Source organism: Aythya ferina (genome assembly GCF_964211825.1).
Source record: "Aythya ferina genome assembly, chromosome: Z".
NCBI classification, from domain to species: Eukaryota; Metazoa; Chordata; class Aves; order Anseriformes; family Anatidae; genus Aythya; species Aythya ferina.
This window is the reverse complement of record NC_140299.1, coordinates 44,440,513-44,460,484: the sequence shown is the minus strand read 5'-3', so window position 1 is coordinate 44,460,484 and position 19,972 is coordinate 44,440,513. Positions and strand designations below refer to the sequence as shown.

At 51.8% G+C, this 19,972-nt stretch overlaps 1 protein-coding gene and 1 long non-coding RNA gene across 5 annotated transcripts in view; one reads left to right on the top strand and one right to left on the bottom strand.

Annotated features, from left to right (window-relative positions):
* Positions 1-5,733: 5,733 nt before the first annotated feature.
* PTCH1 (patched 1) overlaps positions 5,734-19,972 on the top strand; it is a 71,454-nt gene continuing 57,215 nt past the window's right edge. For 2 of the 4 annotated variants that reach the window (XR_014687458.1, XM_084505143.1), the window contains exons 1-2: positions 10,438-11,444; positions 12,523-12,715. Coding sequence is in view for 2 of the 4 variants with exons in the window: in XM_084505143.1 (XP_084361269.1) it covers positions 11,247-11,444; positions 12,523-12,715 (391 nt within the window). In the remaining 2 variants the exon portion in view is untranslated. Of the gene's footprint in view, positions 6,091-10,437; positions 11,445-11,670; positions 12,156-12,522; positions 12,716-19,972 lie in introns of those variants that run through there. The other 2 variants (XM_084505144.1, XM_084505145.1) reach the window with 2 other exon arrangements.
* Positions 7,156-12,643, bottom strand: LOC311427639. Its single transcript, XR_014687459.1, has 2 exons — positions 12,505-12,643; positions 7,156-8,548 (listed from the first exon to the last, which is right to left on the bottom strand). It is a non-coding gene; the product is annotated as an uncharacterized lncRNA (long non-coding RNA).

The window sequence follows — 19,972 nt, the reverse complement described above, 5'->3', positions numbered from 1 at the left end:
CCTTTCTTCCGTTTTCTCCTCCAGCTCCCTCCAAAGAACTCTGTGTGTTCCCTAGGCCATAAATTACTTGTTTATCAACTATCTTACGAGATAACAGTTCTTAGCACCCCTTCACGCTACTGCAGAGGCTCAAATACCTTTCCTCTCATTTCTGATGAGGCTCTGTATAATTAAATACACAGGCACTGTTCCTAACTTGCACGTAACTTTGAAGTTTGATGTTTCTCTTTCAGAACTGAAGAAAGGCTTTTGTACCCACAAGTTTACCTGGATTCCCAACAACTCCAGTTGTTCCAATTTAAAAATAAATAAATAAATAAATAAAACTGCCTTTTTGTTATATCTTTACATATGTGATCCCAACATGACTATCACTCCATTTTGAAAGTAGAGATAAGTTCAGTTAATGGCACACGATGACAAAGGAAACCTCCTTGCTCCTGACAGCCTCCAATGTCCTACAACACACCGTGGGAAGAAGAGTGGATTGCTTAGCCTTCTATAACATTTCCTTGTGCAGCAGGCCTGTGAATAAAACACATGCAGAGTCCCATGACTTGCCAAGCACTACAGGCACCTATATGCCCAAGGATGGGTGGTTCACCGAATTACAAGTCCCTATGGCATGGCAACGCATGGATCTGGGAAATGCTGCCGTAGGAGCTGGACCTTTACAGGCTGACACACTCCTTGACGTGTCCTTCTAACTGTACATTCCAAGTCCTCTTTGATCACCAAGGCTGCAGAAGGTACAAACTGTGACTCCATTTGCTCAATCCAAGCAAATTGCTAATGACCAGTCACACCCATGGTGCTGCTTCTGTTGTTCTTCTGCACCATATCAAATCTTTGGTCCTGCAGAGACAGTTTGCACCACACCTCTAGGCTGACAAATCAGCTTAGGAAAAGGCCACAGAAACTTGCAGGCACAATGGGAAACTTGACAGCTCTATCTTTGAGGCTGATGGAAGAGACCATGTAGAAGATCTGCCTCTTTGGCTTTCTTACTTGCATTCTGTCTAGGAGTCCACTGTGTTTCTTTCATGAACACAGAGGAGAACTTAAGGGCCTGGTTTATTAGCTCAGTAAGCCTGGGAAACCTCTTGGGCCAGGGAAGGCCAAAGAGTGCAGCCCAGAGATCATTTGCTTTCTGCAAAGAGCTTCCCTTACTTGTAAATTTCTGTTAGCATGGAAGGAATCATTGATATGACATTGGATCTTGTATCCTTGGTATGTCGTTCTGAAACTAAACCATCAATGTTAGTTAGTTAACAAATAAATGATGTAAATCATATACTGTTAATGGCTTATAGAAGACAGACTAATTCCCAGCAGAAGAGTTTCCAGACTTATCAATTTTTTTGAGTATCCCTAATAAATAAACAAATATATAAAGCAATATTTTTAAATTAAGTCAGTGAATTTTGATTTCCCTTGCATGATTAACAAGATTATTTTTTTTTTGAACTAGACCAACCAGAGGTAGGGTAAAACATTTAATGTTTTCATTGATGTAATGTTCACCACATTCTTAATGGAAAGCTTTCTATGATACCAAAGTAAAGTGGACAGGAAAATAATCAGATTTCATAAGAGCTGAATACTAGGAAAAAAAAAAAAAAAAAAAGGAATAGGACAGTTTTCCGGTGATATATAGACATACTTAAAAAGAAGACTTCAAGGAAGGATAGTGCAAAATAGGGTATGGAGAGTTACTGTATGCAAGTCGTGATTCCACACTGTTTGGACCAGCTGTAAAATATAACGGAGAGAAAAATAACAATGATTAGAGATTCAGAAAATATGCTTCTGGGGAAAAGTTAAATGAAATGTCTAGAGACTCAAAACTAAGGAAAACCATGGACAGGTTTTTGGCTTGCTTTAGGGTTTTTGTTGTTTTTCTTTGTTATTTACTTATTCTAGTGTAAACAGAAAGAAAATAAATGTTACGTTCACTGTAAAGAAGACAAGTCTAAGCTATAGAAAAGGACATTTGGGTCTGACCTTGGTTAAAACTTCCTAGCTACTCTGTTCTTCCAGAAATGTCATATGGACCAACCCTGTCTTAGAAAGGATGATGGACCAGATGACACAGCTGGATCTAAGACTTCTAGTGGGTTTTCCTGAAAGTTTTCTTTCAGTTTGAACATTTCTTCCTTAAATCACCATCTGTGATTTAACATACTCATGGTACCTTACCAAAGGGCTAACAAATTTATAACTACAGCTGTTCTTTCTCTGTATAATAAATGAAATCAAAGCAGTCAATACCTTCTTCCTCCACCTCTTCTTTCTCCTTTTTCTGCTCCAGAGCTGAACACTAGGCTGAAAACCACAGGACTTTAACAGTAGTGGGTGATGAGGACTCCACACTCATTTTCTTGATAGTGAGAGTCAGCACTGAGTTAATAAGGGACTCTTCTAATAAAAAGATTGTTGGAAACTCACTTCATTACAGCATCAGATTAGCAGGTACTTGGTACCAGATTCACTCATCCAGACATGAGACTGCCATGACTATAGCTAGGCTGGGAGACAGCCCTCTCAGTATTAGCCAGGCCTCTGCCTTAACTGTGTCCCCCAAGGGAGGTGTGACACAGAGCCACTGACACTATGGCATTGTCACATGTTGAAAATGTTTTTCTTGGCAGTGCTGTCAGTAGTTACAACCAAAACAGCTTGAGCTTAACACATTCAGAAGTGAAAGAAAGTACAGAACAGGCTTGAAATTCAGTCTTTTTTAATACAGAAGTTACTAGGAATAAAAAAGGTTAAGATCCTGCAGCATGGTGCCACTTACAGAGAAGATGTCTTTTTTTAAGCAGCAAAACCTTAGGAAAGTCAGGTTAATTTTCTCACTTCTTCCTTCCATTCCCTTGCGAAGCACTGAGATCCAGTCAGAGTGAACTTCCAGATTATTGTTTGTGATTGTTGGTAGAGTAGATGCTGCAGCACTGGCCACTGTGGGGTTACCTGTCTGTGCTAGGCAGCTGTGTGAGGTTTGGAAACCATCTACCAGAAGCCTCTGAGCTTTCACGCTTGAGTAACCACCTTCTTACAATTAATCTGCAAATGGGAACTCACGCAGTCACTTGCACTTATTCGGGACAGCGTGATTGTTCATGTTTGCCAGGCTATTAATTTTGTTCCCCACCATTTTCAAATGTTATTGTCAATGGATTATAATCATTGCTCCTGTTGAGAGTACAGGCTGTGTAGTAACTGGATCTATGTGCAGACACAAATGGCTACTTGCCACTTAGTAATAACTGCTATAAGTAAAGAAGATTTTAGTGAAGCTATGGACAAAATATCAAATAATTTGCTATGTAAGACCATAAATAAAAACAGTTTGTTTTGCAAAGCCCAGCTTGACCAGCATATTGCCTCCAACAGAGTCTAGGAGGAGGTGTTTATGGAAATAGTATAGAAAATAGGATGGTTATGAAATAATTATTTCCTGCTTTAATCTTCCAGCTATATATAACCACTTGTATTTACATATTTGCTTAAACTGTTGCATGAGAGAATGAAGAAACTGCCACCATTACCTCTGGCTTCCTCTGACAAACTCTGGGTGATGCCCATCCATGTTTAATTTTTTTTAGTTTCCTTTCTATCACGTCTGGACAGTTAATGTCTGATTAAGTTACTTTTTCTGAACACATTAGGAATTTCAGTGCCATGGGGTGCAGAAGACTCAGGTTTGCTGGGAAGGAAAGAAGAAACTGCAGCAACTGGGCTGACAAATGGAAGAGGCAATGAAAGCTATGGTATTTACCGCAGATGTACTTCTGATGACAAGCAAGTGAGGAGGCTTATAACATATTTCTCAGGTTATCTTCCCTGACGTTTCCTAGCTCACACTAACAACCCACTTCTTTTATGTTTTTTATCTTTGTTTGTTTTGTTTTGTTTTCATTCTTTGTCCATACCTCATGCCTCTTTCTAAAACCGTGTACTCGCACATTGTGTTACTTCACCCCCCTTCCCTTCCCTAGCAGGGCAGCTGCTGATTCTTTATGGGGCTGTTCTGCTCTTCTGCCTCCCACCTGTTCAAAGAACAGCTCTGTGGCTACATGGCATAGCTAAGCGAGGCACTGCAGAGGCTTATCCTGCCCGATATGCAGAGCCTGAAAGCACTGGAACTCATTATCAGGAGTTATGATGAGTTTCTCTGGAAAAATTGTCAAGGTTGAATGTATTGGGTGGGAGGACAGACTGAAGGATTACAACCATGACATCTATGCACCCTGTATCCCTGCTGTCTGTCTCTTGCCTAAGTATCTAACTCTGTGATTGATCAGTGAGGCCATAAAAAGTGATGTATGTTTTTCACGCACTCTTTAAAAATCCTGTAAAATGTCTTTTCCCATGCTCTTCCAACTCTTTATCATTGACACAAGCCCCTCTGTCATGTAAGAATAATATCAGTTTTGTAGGCAAAATATCCTTCTTGTTCATTATTTTGTTGTCTAGCCTGGCTTTATGTAGATAAGAATGGAGTTTGGCTGTATAATGCAATCTGATCATGAGATGTTCCCTAACATTTCTTCTTATAGAGTTTTTCCATTCTTGAAAGCAAATATATAAACCTAAGATACGCATTATTCCCCGCTACTGGAATTCAGTAATAGGAGTAATATAAATAAAACATGGCTTAAAAATATAGAGGAAAAAAAAAAAAAAAAGGCCATGAAATCACTGAACCTAATCATGAAGTATGTTTTCTAAACATAACACAAACAGAAGTCTCTGGGCAACTTGGTCACAAGACTACAGCAATACGGAATGTACTTTATTCTCAAAATACTTTGTAGATATTGCAGATCTGACAGCGAATCAAGCGTGACTGACTGGAATAAAAGGATCTTCCATGAGCAATTAGCGACATGTCTTCCAAGACACATCACTTGTTCCTTGCAACGTGTGCTAATCCAGGAGCAACTCTTGAAGTCACTTTTCCCAGATCCTGTAATGATACTCAGCCACTGCAAGACCCTGAAAAGGTGGTAGCAAATTTCTGCGCAGTTTGTTTCCTGCTAGGAACTATCCAAGAAGATAGTGAAAAACGAAACAAACAAGAACAACAACAAAAAAAAAAACACTGCTCCTTCCCAGTGACAGCAGCGCTCAGGTTTTGTTCACAGGAGCTGGTTTCCTCGCTTTGCCTTGCTCCGCCACCTGAAAGCTGACTTTCTAGTGACCTCTAGCACCGCCGAGCAGGACGGGCACCAACACCTCGGGCACAAACGCGCTCCGTCGGGGGCAGCGCGGGGTGCAGAGCCGCCGGGAGGAATCTCGGCGCCCCTCTGCTCGCCCAGATTTTGGCACATTTGGCCGGCAGACTGCGCCCCACCGGCGGGCACCTTCCCTGCTCCCCATCCTCCGGGGGGCCGAGGGGAGAGACCCGGGCGCTGTGCCGGGGGGCAGCGGGGCCGGGTCCGGGCGGTCGGCACGGGGCTCCTGCTTCCTTTGCTTTTTTCCCGGAGTTTATTGTAAAGGGGTAAAGTTTGCGGGCTCGTCACGTGACCCTGACAGGTCCTGCCTATTGAGAGCCAGACCACCCACATGGAGGACGATGGAGCTGCTTAATAGAAACAGGCATGTAATTGTGAGCCTTTCCAGCACTCTGCAGAATGCCTGCAACCTAGGAGGGTTATTTTTTTTACATTTTCGGTTCCTTTGGGGTAAAAAAAAAAAAAAAAAGGAGAAGAAGAAGAAGGAAGAGGAGGAGGAGAAGAAGAAGAGAGGGAGGGAAAGAAAGGAGGAAAGGAGGAAGGAAGCAAGGAAGAGAGGAAGGAAGGGAGGAAGGAAGGAAGGAAACGAGGAAGGAAGGAAGCAAGGAAAAGAGAAAGAAAGAGAGAGAGTGGGAAAGAAAGATAAAAAATATAAAGAAAGCGACGAGGAAAGAAAAGGGAGAGGAAGAAAAAAGAAAAAAGAAACAAAAGGGAAAAGAAGAGGGATCGGGAGCAGCGAGCCGAGCGGACGCGAGGGGGGCCGAGGACGAGGAGGCTGATGCCCCACGACAGCCGCCAGCAGCGCTGAGCGAGGCGGCACCGGCCCTCCGGCAGCGCACGGGCAGCGATGGTAGGTGCCGGGGGCGACCCCGGGCGCGGGGGCAGGGGCCGGGGGCCGTGGGCCGTGGGCCGGGGGCCGGGGCGGTGCCGGGGGCGCTGCGCGGACCCCCGCGGCGGAGGGCCCGGGGCCGGGCGGAGGGGGCGGGCGGAGCCGTGCGGGGCCGGGGGGCGGCGGGGGCCGTGCGGGGCCGGGGCTCCCGTCCTGCCCAGCAGCGGGGGGGGGTGCTCGGCGTCGTGTCCCCGCTGTGCGTACCCCGGCGGCTGCCCCCGTCGGAGGAGCCCCCCCCGGGGAAGCGCCGTCCCCGCGGTGCCTTCCAGCGTCCCCGCGGGGGTCTGTGCTCGGCACCCGCATCCCCTGCACCTGTGCGAGCGGCGGCGCCGCCAACCTGCCGCGCTGCAGCATCCAGCCCCCCCCGGGGCCAGGCCGTGCGGCACGGGGACGATAACGCCGGGCGGCCCCGCCGGAGGCTGCGGTACCTCTGCGGGCACCGGGCAGCCCTGCTGCGGGCGCGGGGACCGGCCCTGCCCGCCGTGTGCCGGGGCTGGGGGGGAAGGATGCTCGCCGACATGCCTCCCCCCGGCGGGGGGCCGAGCGAGGAGGGGGCTGGTGCTAAGGGGCGCGCCTGAGCCGAGGTGGGTCTGTGCCGGCTCCCGGCCAGCCGGCGTGGGGCTTGTGGCCCGGGGTCTCTCGCGTCGCTTGGGCACCGTCCCGGTGGGTGTACCTGGTGTCCGGCCGGGGCCGCGCTACAGCCGCGGCGGGGCAGGATTATCACCCGACACTGTGCCTGCGGACACGCTGCTAGGGCTGAGGAGGGAGGGGGGGAAGGAGGAATCCTTTAAAATCTATTTGCTTTCAAGAGCCGGTAGATATAAAACTGGCAGCTGACTCTGAATTAAAACGTCTCGGGCTTCTCTGTTTTTATCCTTATTTCACACACACATGCACGCACTCACACACACACACCTTTTATTTTCTTCTGCCTTTGCCACAGTGTATAAAGCCCTATTGAGACATGTAGGCGTGATGTGTAAACCGGATTAGCAGTATGAAAGAAAGACATACAATGAGCCTGAATTGTTTTACTTCCTTTTCATTTCTCACGCCTATATCTCTAATAAATTTGTTGCTCCAGCAGTGGGTCAAAGAGATCGTGTCGCTCAGCTTTTTTTCTGCGAGACCCGATGGCAGAGATCATGAAAATGAATGCCCTGCCCTCTGCCAAATGCAAGACTTGAGCTATATCGCTACACAGGCTCTGTGTTGTCCGGGCTGGCTAAAAACTGTTCAGTGTAACTTTCCCCCCTGCGTGCGCATTAAAGTCCTGCAAGTGGCAGGGCACCGTGCCAGACGGGGAAAAAAAAAAAAAAAAAATCTGTTTTAAAGACGACTTGGGTTTATAAGGCTACAGCCCCTCGCCGGGCAGGACAAGCTCTGCTGCAGCCGGGATGCCCGCCGGGTGTCTCCCGGCGGGGACGGGGCTGCAGCTGCGGCCGCCGCCCTCCGCAGCTCCCGGGGCCCCGGCGGGGCAGCGCGGAGGGCCGGCGGCCGCGGGAGGCGCATCTCCCGCAGCCCTCCGCGGGGAGAAACGCCCGCTCTGCCGGGCCGGCGCTGTAGATCCCTCATTTGCTCCTTTGCGGCGTGCAGAGCGGCTCTCCATTAAAGGAGATCAGGGGTAATTAGCCGCATTATTTTGACAAGCTGGCTCGAGCAGCTCCCTTTGCTTGCCGGGCTGAGGAGGGGGAGCGGGCCGGCTCCGTGCCGCCGCCTCCGTGCCCCTGCGCGGTGGCGGGGCCGGGGGGACACGCGAAGGCAGCTCCCCGCGGGTGGGCTCCGCAGCCCCCCCGTGGGGTGGGGTGAGGGGAAGGGCAGGCCCCGCACCCCGGCGCTGCTGCGGTCCGCAGGTGATGGGCAACCTGCAGAGACGCGTTACAGTAAAGCAGGGTCACGGCGCTGCACACCCTGCCGGGGCTGGTCCCTCGCGTGGCTGCGGGGAGCGTGGAGCTGTGCGGCGTGTGGGGTTGCGGTGAGCACGAAGGTGACCCAAGCAAGAGGCAAAGCCTTGTAAGATGAAGCCACTCTGACCAAAGCCCCGGGATTCTTGCGTGCCAGCCCTGGCGGTCCAGGAGCAGGGGAGACCAGGCGTATTTCAGTCAGATTGCAGGCTGCAGCCCCTCCACCCGCGGGGACACCTTCCCGGGCCTTGGCCACAGGGCAAGTCCGAGATGAGACATCTGCAGGTCCCAGGCGAGCTGCTGAAGGCAGAAGCAGCCCTTGGTGTGGAGGAGCAGTTGCACACAAGGCCCATGCATATCACAGCCAGCAGTGCTTACAAATGTAAATAAGGGCAGATTGATTAGGAACAACATTATCGCTGGGAATGTAGCACGCAGGCATCAGCGATGAGGCAAAGTGGGGGCAGCCACTGCTCTGACCACCCAAGTGGAGACTTTTACACTGACACTTCTTCCTTGAGGAAAAAAAAAAAAAGAAAGAAAGAAAGAAAAAACACACACACAGAAACAAGGCCAATTAGATCCCTGCAGTAATTCATCTCTTGTGTATGCTTTAAAAAAAAAAAAAAAAATCCCTCCAGACCACAGGGAGAGAGGGGAGATTAAGATAGCGCTTGTTAAATTTGAGTCCTCAGATTGGGTTCTGGGAGCAGGAGCGAGGACCGGAGGTCACCGGGCTGCTGCGCAGAGCCGAGCAGGCAGGAGGCGGGGGGCAGCCCCGGGGGCTGGAGGTGCTTGCAGGGACGGGGCAGTCCTCCCGGGCTTGGGAGGCTGCTGGGAGGCTGCAGCCAAACGCCTCTCTCTCCCCCGGCCCCTTCCTTCCGCGCCCCCAGCCCCGCTCAGACCTGGTGGCACGTCGGCTCCCAGCGCGATGCACGGCTGAAACTTGAGTTAGAGGCGGCTAACTGCCTGCCTCCTTCCTTCCCTCCCTCCCTCCCTCCCTCCCTCTCTCTCTCCCTCCCTCCCAGGTGTGGGCTGCAGCCCCCAGCAGAAAGCCTCCTCCAGCCCCGTGGGCTTCCCCCTCCCGCAGCTGCGCGCCCACATGTGCTGCCGGCAGCCCCGCTGAGGGCAGCCCCACGCAGGGCACAGCCCCACGCGGGGCACGGCCCCACGGGGCAGGACGCGCCGCCCGCGGCCACCAGGCGGCTGCGGGGACGCGGGGGGGAAAGGCCACGGCATCGCCCGGGGCCGGCCGTGTCCCCGCCGGTTTGACCACGGAGGCTCCGCAGGGGCCTTTTTTCTCTTTTTATGCCACTTTTTAAGCCCCCGTCCCCCCGTCCCCAGCGAGCGCGCCGGGGCGCGGAGCCCCTCCGCGGCTGGCGGGGGAGGCGCGCAGCTGTAGCGGCCGCAATTAATGGCTGGTCCTCAATGAGCGGAGACGGCGAGCAGCCGTGCCAAAAAAGTAAACAATCACGTATAGTGCGAGAAGTGTTTAGCGCGGCCAGGCAGCCTGCGCTTCATGGATTTTTACACTAAAAACATATTAAAAGTGGCTTTCCTCAGGTTTCAGTTAAAGAATGAGCCCTAAGTTGAAACAGGCTAGCTACCGCGCGGCTTTAAATCCCTCAAGTGTTAAGTTTTCATTGTGTTTTTCTAACTGGACGGAGTGGTTTTCTTGCATGGAACCGAGTCTCCTCTTTAGTTAAAAAAGAAAGAGAGAGGGAGAAAAATCTGGCACTTTCCACCGCAGTATCCACCACCCTGTCATTATTTCTGCAAGCCTGGGAATTCAGCTCGGACCTCCCAGTATTTGTTGCAGCTTGAGGCCAAGGTGCCTCTAAAAGGATTTTCTTTTAAGGGCTTTAGAAATCGTTTAATGCTACTTTCCCCCCTTTCCCTCTGTTTTTTAAAAGAGAGGGGAAAAAATAAATATATATATATTTATGTGTGTCGATCGCGAGAAAGTTCTGCGGCGTGCATTTGTCTGCAAGCATCCCGGCCGAAAAAAAAAAAAAGGGGGGGGGGGGGGGGGAGAAGAGAAAAAGAAAAAAAAAAAAAACTTTCTTGAAAAGAAAACGAAGAAGAAAGGGGGGGGGGAGGCGGTGTGGGGGAGGCATTCCTTAATGGAAGTATTGCATGCAAAGAAGGCTGGATCTCTTTAAGGCTCCCCCTGAAGCTGGAGATGCACACACAAGGGTTGCCTGCCTGGGTGGTCTCTCTACTTTGGTGAGCTGTTGCTAAGCAGCTAATAATAGTCATGTTTGCTGAGTAATTTCTGCCCTCCCCGAGCCAATCGCCTCGCAGAAACCCAAGCCATCTGACAGCCCCAGGGGCGGGCTTTCAGCTCTTTTTTTTTTTCTCCCTCTCCCTCTCTCGCTCTCTCTCCTCTCTTACTCCCCCCCCTCCCACCCCTCCTCCTCTTTATCCAAATGGAGAGAGTCCTTTTTTTCTTCTTCATCTCATCTCTTGAGCCGAGGGGCTGCAGCTCGCCGCTGCCGCGCACACGCCGGGGGAGAGCGCCAGGCAGCCGCCCGCCCGCCGCCGCGGCGGGGCCGAGCGCGGAGCCCCGCCGGCCCCGCGGCCCGCGGGAAGCAGCCCGGCGCTGAGGCAGGATGGTGCAGCGCGGCCGGGCAGCGCAGCAGCAGCAGCAGCAGCAGCAGCAGCCGCCGCGGCCCGCCGCAACGCCGCCGCGCCGCCGCCGCTGAGCGCCGCCGCGGACAGCGGCTCCCCGGAGGGAGGCAGCGGCGGCCGGAGGAGGCGATTTCCACGGGAGCCGAGCACAGCGCGGCGGCGGCGGCAGCCGGGGGGGGCCGGGGGTCGCGCCCGCCCGCCCGCCCCACCTCGCTGGGCGCGGGGAGCGGCCGCCGGCACCTCGGGGTGCGATGTGGCAATGGGAGGCGCGGGGAGCGACTCGGCCGGAGCGGCCGCGGCGGCAGCCGCCGCCCCGCGCCCCGCGTGAGGCGGCCGCGCCGCAGCAGCCCCAGCAGCAGCCGCAGCAGCAGCAGCCGGAGCCGCAGCCGCAGCCGCGGCAGCCCCCGCAGCAGCAGCAGCAGCAGCCCGCGGCCCGCAGCGCCGCCAGCCCCCTGCGCCCCCGCCGCGCCCCGCGGCCCCCGCCGCGCCCCGCGGGCCACCGCCGCGCCCCCGGCCCCCCGGGCCTCGCCGCGGCAGCGCCAGCGGCAGCTCCCCCGTCCCGCCGGCGGCGGCGGCGGCAACATGGCCTCGGCCGCTAACGCCTCGGAGCCGGAGACCAGCAGCAGCGCGGGCGGCGGCGGCCACCCCGGCCGGGCGGCGAGGAGCGGCGGCAGGCGGCGGAGGAGCGGAGGCAGCCGGCGCGCCGCGGCGCCCGACCGGGAGTATCTGCAGCGGCCGAGCTACTGCGATGCGGCGTTCGCCCTGGAGCAGATCGCAAAGGTGCTTCCCCTCCTCTCCCTCTCTTTTTTTTTTTTTTTTTTTTTTTTTTTAATTCGTCCCCCCGGAGCGCCGCGCGAGCGCCAGCGCTGCCTTTTTTTTTTTCGTTCTTTTTTTTTTTTTTCTTTTTTTTTCGGCGGGGGAGGGGGTGGCGTGCTTTCCCGCGGGGGTGGAAGGAGGAGATGGAAACCCAACAGCCACCAATAAAATGCTGGGAAAAAAGAGAGGGACGTCTGTGACTCTGTTCGTGCGGGAGAGAGTGCCCTCCTTCCCTTCCTGCCTCCCCGCCCGTGCCTGCTCCTGCGGCGAGCGGGGCTCTCGGGGCGCTTCCTCTTCTCCTCCCCGTCCCCTCGCAGCGCCCCGAGCACCGGGACGGGACGGGGGGGAGCGAGCGAGCGAGCGAGCGGCCGCTTTCTTGGCAGAAGCCGTGCTTTTGTCAAGCGCACGCAACGCCGGGGCTGCCCCCGGAGGAGGGGGGTCCCGGGGCGGGGGCAGCGCGCAGCGCCTTCCTCCCCCCGCGGCCGGCAGGGGAGGCAGAGCCGCGAGCACATCGCCACCCCCCGCCGGCCGGGGGGCTGCCGGCTCGGGCCGGGCGGGGATGGAGCCGGCCGCCGGCCCCTGCCGGCCCCCAAAAGACGCCGGGAGCGAGCAGCCGCGGGAGGCTGCCCGGCCGCGGGGAGCGCCGCGTTTGCAGGGAGCGGATCTGCGGGCTGTGTAAGGAGGGGAACGGGAGGCAGAGAGGAGAAGAGGGGGAGGGAAAAAAAATAAAAAGGGAGAGATCCATGTGGCTGCCCTCTGCCGCTCACAGGCGCTGCCGTGACTTACAGATGGCCGCTCGCACGGCGCTGTGGGAACGAGCTGCTGGCCGCGCAGCGCTGCTCACCGCGTGGGTGCTGCCTCCAGCAGCCGGCCGGGCTGTGTGGAGGGGGTGTGGGGGGCCGGCTGCCTGCTCCCGGCCGGCCCGGCCGCCTCAGTCCCGGCGGGGGGGGGGGCTCCCTGCTGGGCCCGGGGGAGGGCGGCTCGGGTGGCGAGCGGTGCCGGTGTGGCCCCGGTACCGACTGACCTCCTTCTTGCCTTGCAGGGGAGAGCGACCGGGAGGAAGGCGCCGCTGTGGCTGCGAGCCAAGTTTCAGAGACTGCTCTTTAGACTGGGCTGCTACATTCAGAGGAACTGCGGCAAGTTCCTGGTGGTCGGCCTCCTCATTTTCGGGGCCTTCGCTGTCGGATTACGGGCCGCCAACCTCGAGACCAACGTGGAGGAGCTGTGGGTGGAAGGTAAGGCGCCGGGGCGCCGGCGGACACCGGCCCTGACGCGGACACCGGCCCTGACGCGGACACCGGCCCTGACGCGTGCCCGCCGGTGCCGGGGGCCGGCCGCCGGTTGGCGCGGCCGTTGGGCGGGCGGTTGGCGGGGCGGCACAACCGCCGCTCGGCGGTACCACTTCGCCGCCCGCGGCGGGGGGGGGGACGGGGACGGGGATGGTGTCGGTGTCGGACGGGAAGCGAAGCGCAGAGCCGGGGGAGCGGCTGATCCGCGCGGCGGGTTGCGGGGCTCGGCGCCGTGCGGGAGGGCGGCGGGAGGAGGAGGAGGAGGAGGAGGAGGAGGAAGGAGGAGGAAGGGGGCGCCCCTCCGCCATCTTGGGAGTGCGCACGCCCGCGGGGCGGGGAGGGGAGAGGAGGGGAGGGGAGGGGGGGTGGTGTGGGGGGGAAGGGGGCGGGCGGGCTGTGTGTGGTCCCTGCTGCTGGACGGCTTTCAGCGGCGGGGGGGGGGAGCGCTCGTCGCGGGGCGGAAAATAAAAAATAATAATAATAATAAAATAAATAAATAAATAAAAAGCGGCAGGGCTGCGGGAGCACGGCTCTGCCTTGCGGGGGGTGGCTGCGGCCGCCCTGTGACGGTCCCCGGGTGCTGCGCCCCTCAGCAGCGCAGACCGTTGGAAAGAAACGGCTCCTCTTAACGGTTTTTTTTTTGGTTTTTTTTTTGTTTTTTTTTTTTGCCTGGCCGCGCTGCTGCTCGCTGTGTCAGGCCGGAATGCTGGGTGCAGGCGGGTTCCCCTTGCTCTCCCGTCACGGCTCCGCTGCCAGGACGGGTGATCCCCTCCTAACGCCACCTGCTTTCCCGATCAGCCTCACGCCGCGAGACTGCGCGCTGACCGAGCCCGTGTGGCTGGCCCAGCAGCGAAAAATCCAGCTGTCAGGGGGAAAAAACGCGTTTTTGCGGAATAGCCACTCAGTGCGGTTACTGCCCTGACCTCTTCTGCTGGCGTTGCGGCTCCTTGGGGTGCGTGGGGAGGTCCTGAGCGCGAAACCTCGCTGAAATTGGTCTCTCAGGCTTTTATGGCCAAGGTGGATGCACGAGGCAGCTGGTTGTACAGAGCTGACCCGTGCGATTTGAGATTGCTTTCCATGTTAGAATTAAACAAGGCGAATATTAAAACTTGGTTTAAATGGAGAAAATTTAAAAACCCTTGTGTGTCTGGGTTGCGCAAAATGGCTAGTTAATCACATTGAAATAAAATATTCTGGTTTTAATTTAAATTAACTCACAGTCTTCATGTTCTAGTGCAACGTGACACAAAAAAAAAAAAAAGCATGCTAAATTGTGGAGACTGTACATTTCTGGTCATGAACAAGGGTGTTATACAAATACAGCAATAATGAACAGCAATTGCGTGTTTCTGTGGCTAAACTGCAGGCAGAAGTACAGGGCGAGCATTTGAAATGGAAGAGGTACAGAGAGAGGTGGTGTCTGAAGTGGTGTTCTTCCTAGGCAGGAGTGGAAAGCGGTGACCAAACTCACTTTGCTGAGCTAGGGATACCCGGTCCTCCCTCCTGAGCTTGTAGTTAAAGTACGCTCTGTGGAAGTTGTTATACTAAGGGGCCCAGTAGATCAAGCTTTCTTTTAATAGAAGCAGCGTCTGAATTGCACTGTTTATTAAAATAACAGTCTTCTTTTTGCCTTTACCTTTTGTTTACCAAGAATTTGAATGAACTGGGCAACGTTGGCCAAATATGGTAGATTACTCGAAATATGTTTCGAGTCACAGTTGCAATAAAATGAGTTTTGATTTGCTACTGAAGCTTTTTACAGTTATTACTGCTGAATAAATTGGCAGTATTTACACAAAGAGACTGGTTTTATATGGTGCATTTCTGAATACCATGGAGCGTGGAACATAACGCAGCGCTGAAGTTTGCTAGAAGTAAACGGCTGCTTTAAAACTATAACACAATTAATTAAAAATAGTGAAGTGAAGTTTGAATGAGTTTTAAGACCATCCACATTCCAAGATAAATGCTTAGTAGTCTGGGCCTGAAGCTATTATGGCTGAAATATTTACATAAGAAGTTCAGAAACCCACCTGGTAGGCAAACTTTCAAAGAGAGAAAAAGCAAAACAGATCTCCAAAACATCATTCTTTCAATTTTCTTGTAGTAGGCTCTCTCTTTCAGAATTTGTGCCAACACTCCTGGCCTCCTGATACCAAAGTGGCTTTCCTCTCAAATTGTTTCTTGGCACTATGTGTTGCAGAGTAGCATTTCTTTTTTTTTTTTTCTATTTTTATTTTTAAAAACCCAGCCCTGCTCTGGCTGCTGTTCAGAGCACTTCAGTTCCTGCTGCATGCCCCGCAGTGTGCTCCCAGTCTGTGCTCCCGTCTTGCGGTCTGTCTCGCTGGCACCCTTGAGGGGGCCACACACGTGGCTCTCCCCGGCCCGTCAGCAGGTCTGTCATCCCTGCATGCACACCTTCCTGTTGTAGGGTGCTCACTGTAGTTTCTTGCACAAACAAATCCCAGACTGGCATTTTAATGTTATCCACAGCCCTTAGGCTTTAGTTGAACTGCTATGTGTGGGTGTCCGTGTACACTGGGGTTGCAGAGACTGTTTAGCATCTTTATACATCATACACCCTTGAGAGAACAAAAAGGGCTTTGCATTGATTTCCTCTGTGACTGAATTTTGTTGGACACAGACGAGGTTTTAGAAACATCCATTCATAACTAGGAAGTGCTCTGGATGGAAAAGAAATCATGCCCATAACTGGTTATGTTTTCTGCTGCCACTCTAATAGGCACTCTAAGACCCTGGCCTGTGAACAGCAGTCACACATGTAAATTTACAGCCTCTCCTCCTGAAAGAAGGTAGTTTTGTGGCTCCAGAGAAGATTCTGCTAAGCGGAGCTTGAAATTTGACTACTGCAGTGCCTTGAATGGCATTAATTGGAGCAGCTCATAAGGGGAGAGATGCTCTCGTGTTGTTCCTTGATACTTCATTTCATGTTGCCATTGTCTTGGGATTTTTTTTCCTCGCCTTTTTTTCATGCCTTTTTCTTCTCTAAGAGGTCAAAGATCACAGTGGTCTTTCTTTACTCTCTTGCTTTCTGAAGTTTTTGTGCTATCTGTAGCTCAGTTGAACTCTTCCCTCTGCGAGTAGTTTTCTGTATTGGTAGTCCTCTTTGCACAGCTAACCAAGGTCTAACACACAGAGCCCCTTCGTTACAGCAGCTGGAAGCAAGAGGGTGCGTGATACAAGCAGGGATAGGACGACCTGCAGGGAAGAGAAAATGCCTCAGTAGTCACAAAGAAAGATCAGTGTTGGTACTTGGAACAAAGCGTTCTCTCATTGTGAGTGAATTAGCGCTAAGTGTGTACAACAAACTGTAAACGAAGATTTGAGTGATGTGTAGTATTATTTTCTTTTGCTCTTAAGGGGCAGAAACCAAGTGACTCTACTGTCGTACTTGTGGCTAACCCATCTTAAAATACATTAATTCACCCATGCAACACAAGAGTGAGGTGAAGAAGAGGAAAGCATGTGAGTGATGCAGGAATCAGTATTATTTCCGTAGCTTCTCAGTTTGCTTAACCCAGCAAGATCAAGTGCAGGTGGAGAGGGAAGTTATTCTTAAGTTCTGCCTAAGGCATCAGTTAACTTTACACTAGTATTCTTTGGAGAAAAAAAAAAAAAAAAAAAAGAACAGTAGAGAAACAGATCCTTGTGAATTTGTTGTTTTAAGGAGACAAATTTATGTGAGCGGTCCGGAGTAACATGTTTGGTTTCAATACAGTTAGCAGGAATTGACCCAGTCAGTTGTAATTCAGTTCTTCCGCAAAGACTCGCGCTTGTTCGCAGCAGCAGAGTGCTAAGTACTGTTTGAGGCACGCCACCACAACACTTACTTCTGGGGCAGGATTTCGGTGGGCTGCGAGGCAGTGTGGGGAGTCGTGTCCCGTTGCATCACCAAGCCCAGCAGTTTCCTGCAACACTTGCTGGTCTCTGAATTCTGCCTCGCACCGTGTTGTGTGCCTCAGAGTGCGTAAGGGTTCATTGAAAGGTGCTTATCTGGAAAGTTTCCAAGCCTGCTGTTTTGTTTGTTTGAATCGATTGAGATTTACTGTGTGGTTTCTCAAACGTGAACGTGCCAGCGGTGTTCCCACGTGAGGGCTGTAGAACCATCACCTATAGGCCGCATGCTGTGTTTGAAGTTTGCTGATCGAAATGGGGTTGTATTTCAATCCATGCTTCTGTTTTGAAGGTCAACATCAAATCCTAGTATTTAGGCTTTACATGATGTTTGTGGGTGAAAACATCAGGACAATGGGTATTATGTTTCTGTGGAGTGAGCCCCCCTCTGTTTTCTTATGCTTACATGTTAATAAAAGGCATTTTAAGGTTTTAGTGATGTGGTTGTATGATCGTTGTCCTTTAAGGGCCTGCTGTTGAAATCAGAGTCACTCGGGCTCTCAGTCAGCGTTCATCTTGACAGGTGTCCACATCACTCGCTGCTCAGGGTTGGTGCTCCCTGCTGAAAGGCTCCTGCATCCAAAGCAAAAACAAACCAGTTTCGGTGTTTAAACTCCCGTAAGAGTTTCAGTGAAGGTATTGCCAGTGACCATCTGGGGTCATTCAGAAGGCGAAGGGCAAAACCCTGAGCTCAGCGAATGCAGTGGCAGAAGGCAGAATAACCTGAGCGTGGCCAGGCCTCTGCCCGGTGCTGGTAGGAAGCTGCAGCAGGCTGACAGGGCCCCTGCTGTGGGAAGGGCAAGAGGAGGGCCTTCTTCTGGGGAGCTCACACCCACCTAGGCTGTAAACACAGGGTAGCCTGGGTCCCTCTGCCTTTCAGACTTCAGAGGCGTTTAATTTACTCAAGGCTCCAGAAAACGAATCGTCATCATTATTTCCAAACCTAACATGCTGTGGCTGATGTGCGTGCCAGAATGCGCCCTGTAGATCCTTGTCTGGGAGGGTCTGTGCTCTCCTCTGTTGCAATGTCTGTTTGAACTGCTGCCTCGCTTGCACCATTCCTCGCTTCCTCTCTCCTGAGCTCTGAGTGACGTCCCGCACCCCGCGGATTTTGCTGGTTGTGAACGGGGCGCAAGGGCATTTCGGTAGTTGTGGAGAGCCTGGTGATTTCCATGCAGAAATGCTGGGGCGAAGCAGAATAGTTGAAATCCACATTGCCTTCTTGTTGGCCCCCATGCTGCTGCTGTAGAGCTGGAACAGGGGCAGTATAGGTAAGCAGTAGGCTGGCTCAGCCGTCGGGCTGTCTGCTGCTGTAGTTGAGGTGCTCTGTGGAGGCGTAGGACAGAACAGAACAGAAAAGTTCGATTAAAAGGGACCTACAGAAGAGATCTTCGAGTCCAATGGCCTGACCACTTCAGGGCTAACCAAAAGTTACAGCATGTCATTGAGGACATTGACCAGGTGGCTTCTGAAATCTGGCAGGCACGGGGTGTTGACCACCATGCTAGGAAGCCTGTTCCAGTGTCTGACCACCCTCACAGGAGAGAAGTTTTTCCTAATGTCCAGTCTGAACATCCCCTGGGGTATTGGTATGGGTGAGCGGTTTGCTGGTTTGCTACCACCTCCTGTTACCCGTTAAATGGACTTTTTTTTTTTTTTTTTTTTTGGTAGAGAATGGGCCTTCTTTCTTCATTATTCCTCAGCAGACACTGGGTTCAGGCAAGAATGAACTCTAAAAGCCATGGGTACTCGAACTCGCTTTCAACAGAAAATGCATTAAGGAAAACTGCCTCCTTACCCCGAATCCATCTATTTTCATGATTTAATATTTCCGTGGGAAGAGGTGGTCAAAGCCCTGTTATTAAATAGTATTTGTGGTATATTACTCCCCAGAAAGTAGTAATACTACATAGTGTATGCACGTTCTTGACCGCACAACAAATTTAAAGGCTATTACACGCAAGTGGATATTTCAGTTACACATAACTGTTAGGAGGCTCCAAAATATGACAGCTTCCAGATGTATGAACCGACTGATCCCTTTGTTTAGATTATGCACCACAGCTGATGCCTAGATTAGTGCTGGCTGGACAAAGCTATGGGAGATTTGTCTGGTTTCCACAATGCCATGTTTATATTTCATTTGGATTTCTCCTTCAAAGCTGACCTCCCTGTGACCTGTTGGAGCTGTGTCCACTAGAATGCAAGTTTTAATGTGTCTGCAACAGCTTTCCTTTTGGTGTCTAATGGAACATATTCTCCTTTTGACACTCATGGGCATTTATGCACTACCCCTTTTAACTTAACAGTGAATTATGCACTTCAGCCTATGAGCATCCAGGTAAAACTCTGCTTGTAAAGTTTTCTGCCCCACGGTTAGCTTTTCAAGAATATTCTGATTGGTTAAAGTAGTGTTTGGATTATAGACCTTGTGGGACTGTTCCTTGTCAGGCATTTTCTCCTGTCTGTAGAATAAAGTTCAGTCTTCAAGTCTTTGCACAGTGTTGTTTCTCTCTACAGATGATGGTGTGGATGTGCATGCATCTAGCTGCTCTTTTTGGAGTTCAGCAGAAACTGGAATTACAGAATTTTACTCAAAAGTTAATTCTTCTTTGTGGCTACCGTACAATTAGATATATTTTCCTTGGTCATCCTTATTTATCTTCAGTATGCCTTTGGTTCCCCTCATCACTCTGTGTCTGCTGCATTGTATGCAGGAGGTCTTTCCCTGTTTGTATTTGTTAGTAACTGTACCTGGGAAAACTTGAAGAAACCAGTAAAATCCCTCAATGGCTGAATGACTGTTTTGCAGTAAGATGTGTCAAGAGTTCAGAACGATACAGCTACAGAACTTGCGTTGTGTAAAACCACCACATACTTGCAGAAACTGGATGAGTTTCTACTGTTGATGATTTACTGGGGGAGCAGATTCCTGAGGTGGTGCCTCACAACAGAAAACTCGGCACTTTGAAGTATCATTTCTGCACTTCTGTGCATAATGGCCATTTCATTTCCATGTCCAGGGATCAAGAATAGAAAAGTGTTCTGCTCCTGTTCTACGTGATCTGTGCTGTTTTATTATCTACTTACAGTGTGCTAAATATGATTTATTAGTACTAGATACGATAGGCTATGTTGATTTGGAATAATCTTGGCTCATGGTTCATTGCACTAGAAATAGATGGAGTGGAACTGCAAAGAATAATTTTTAATTCAGAAGATAAAATATTTTTTTTAATTCTTTCTGTTTCCTCTCTAAACTTATTTTTTTTTCTTTGTCAGGAATGT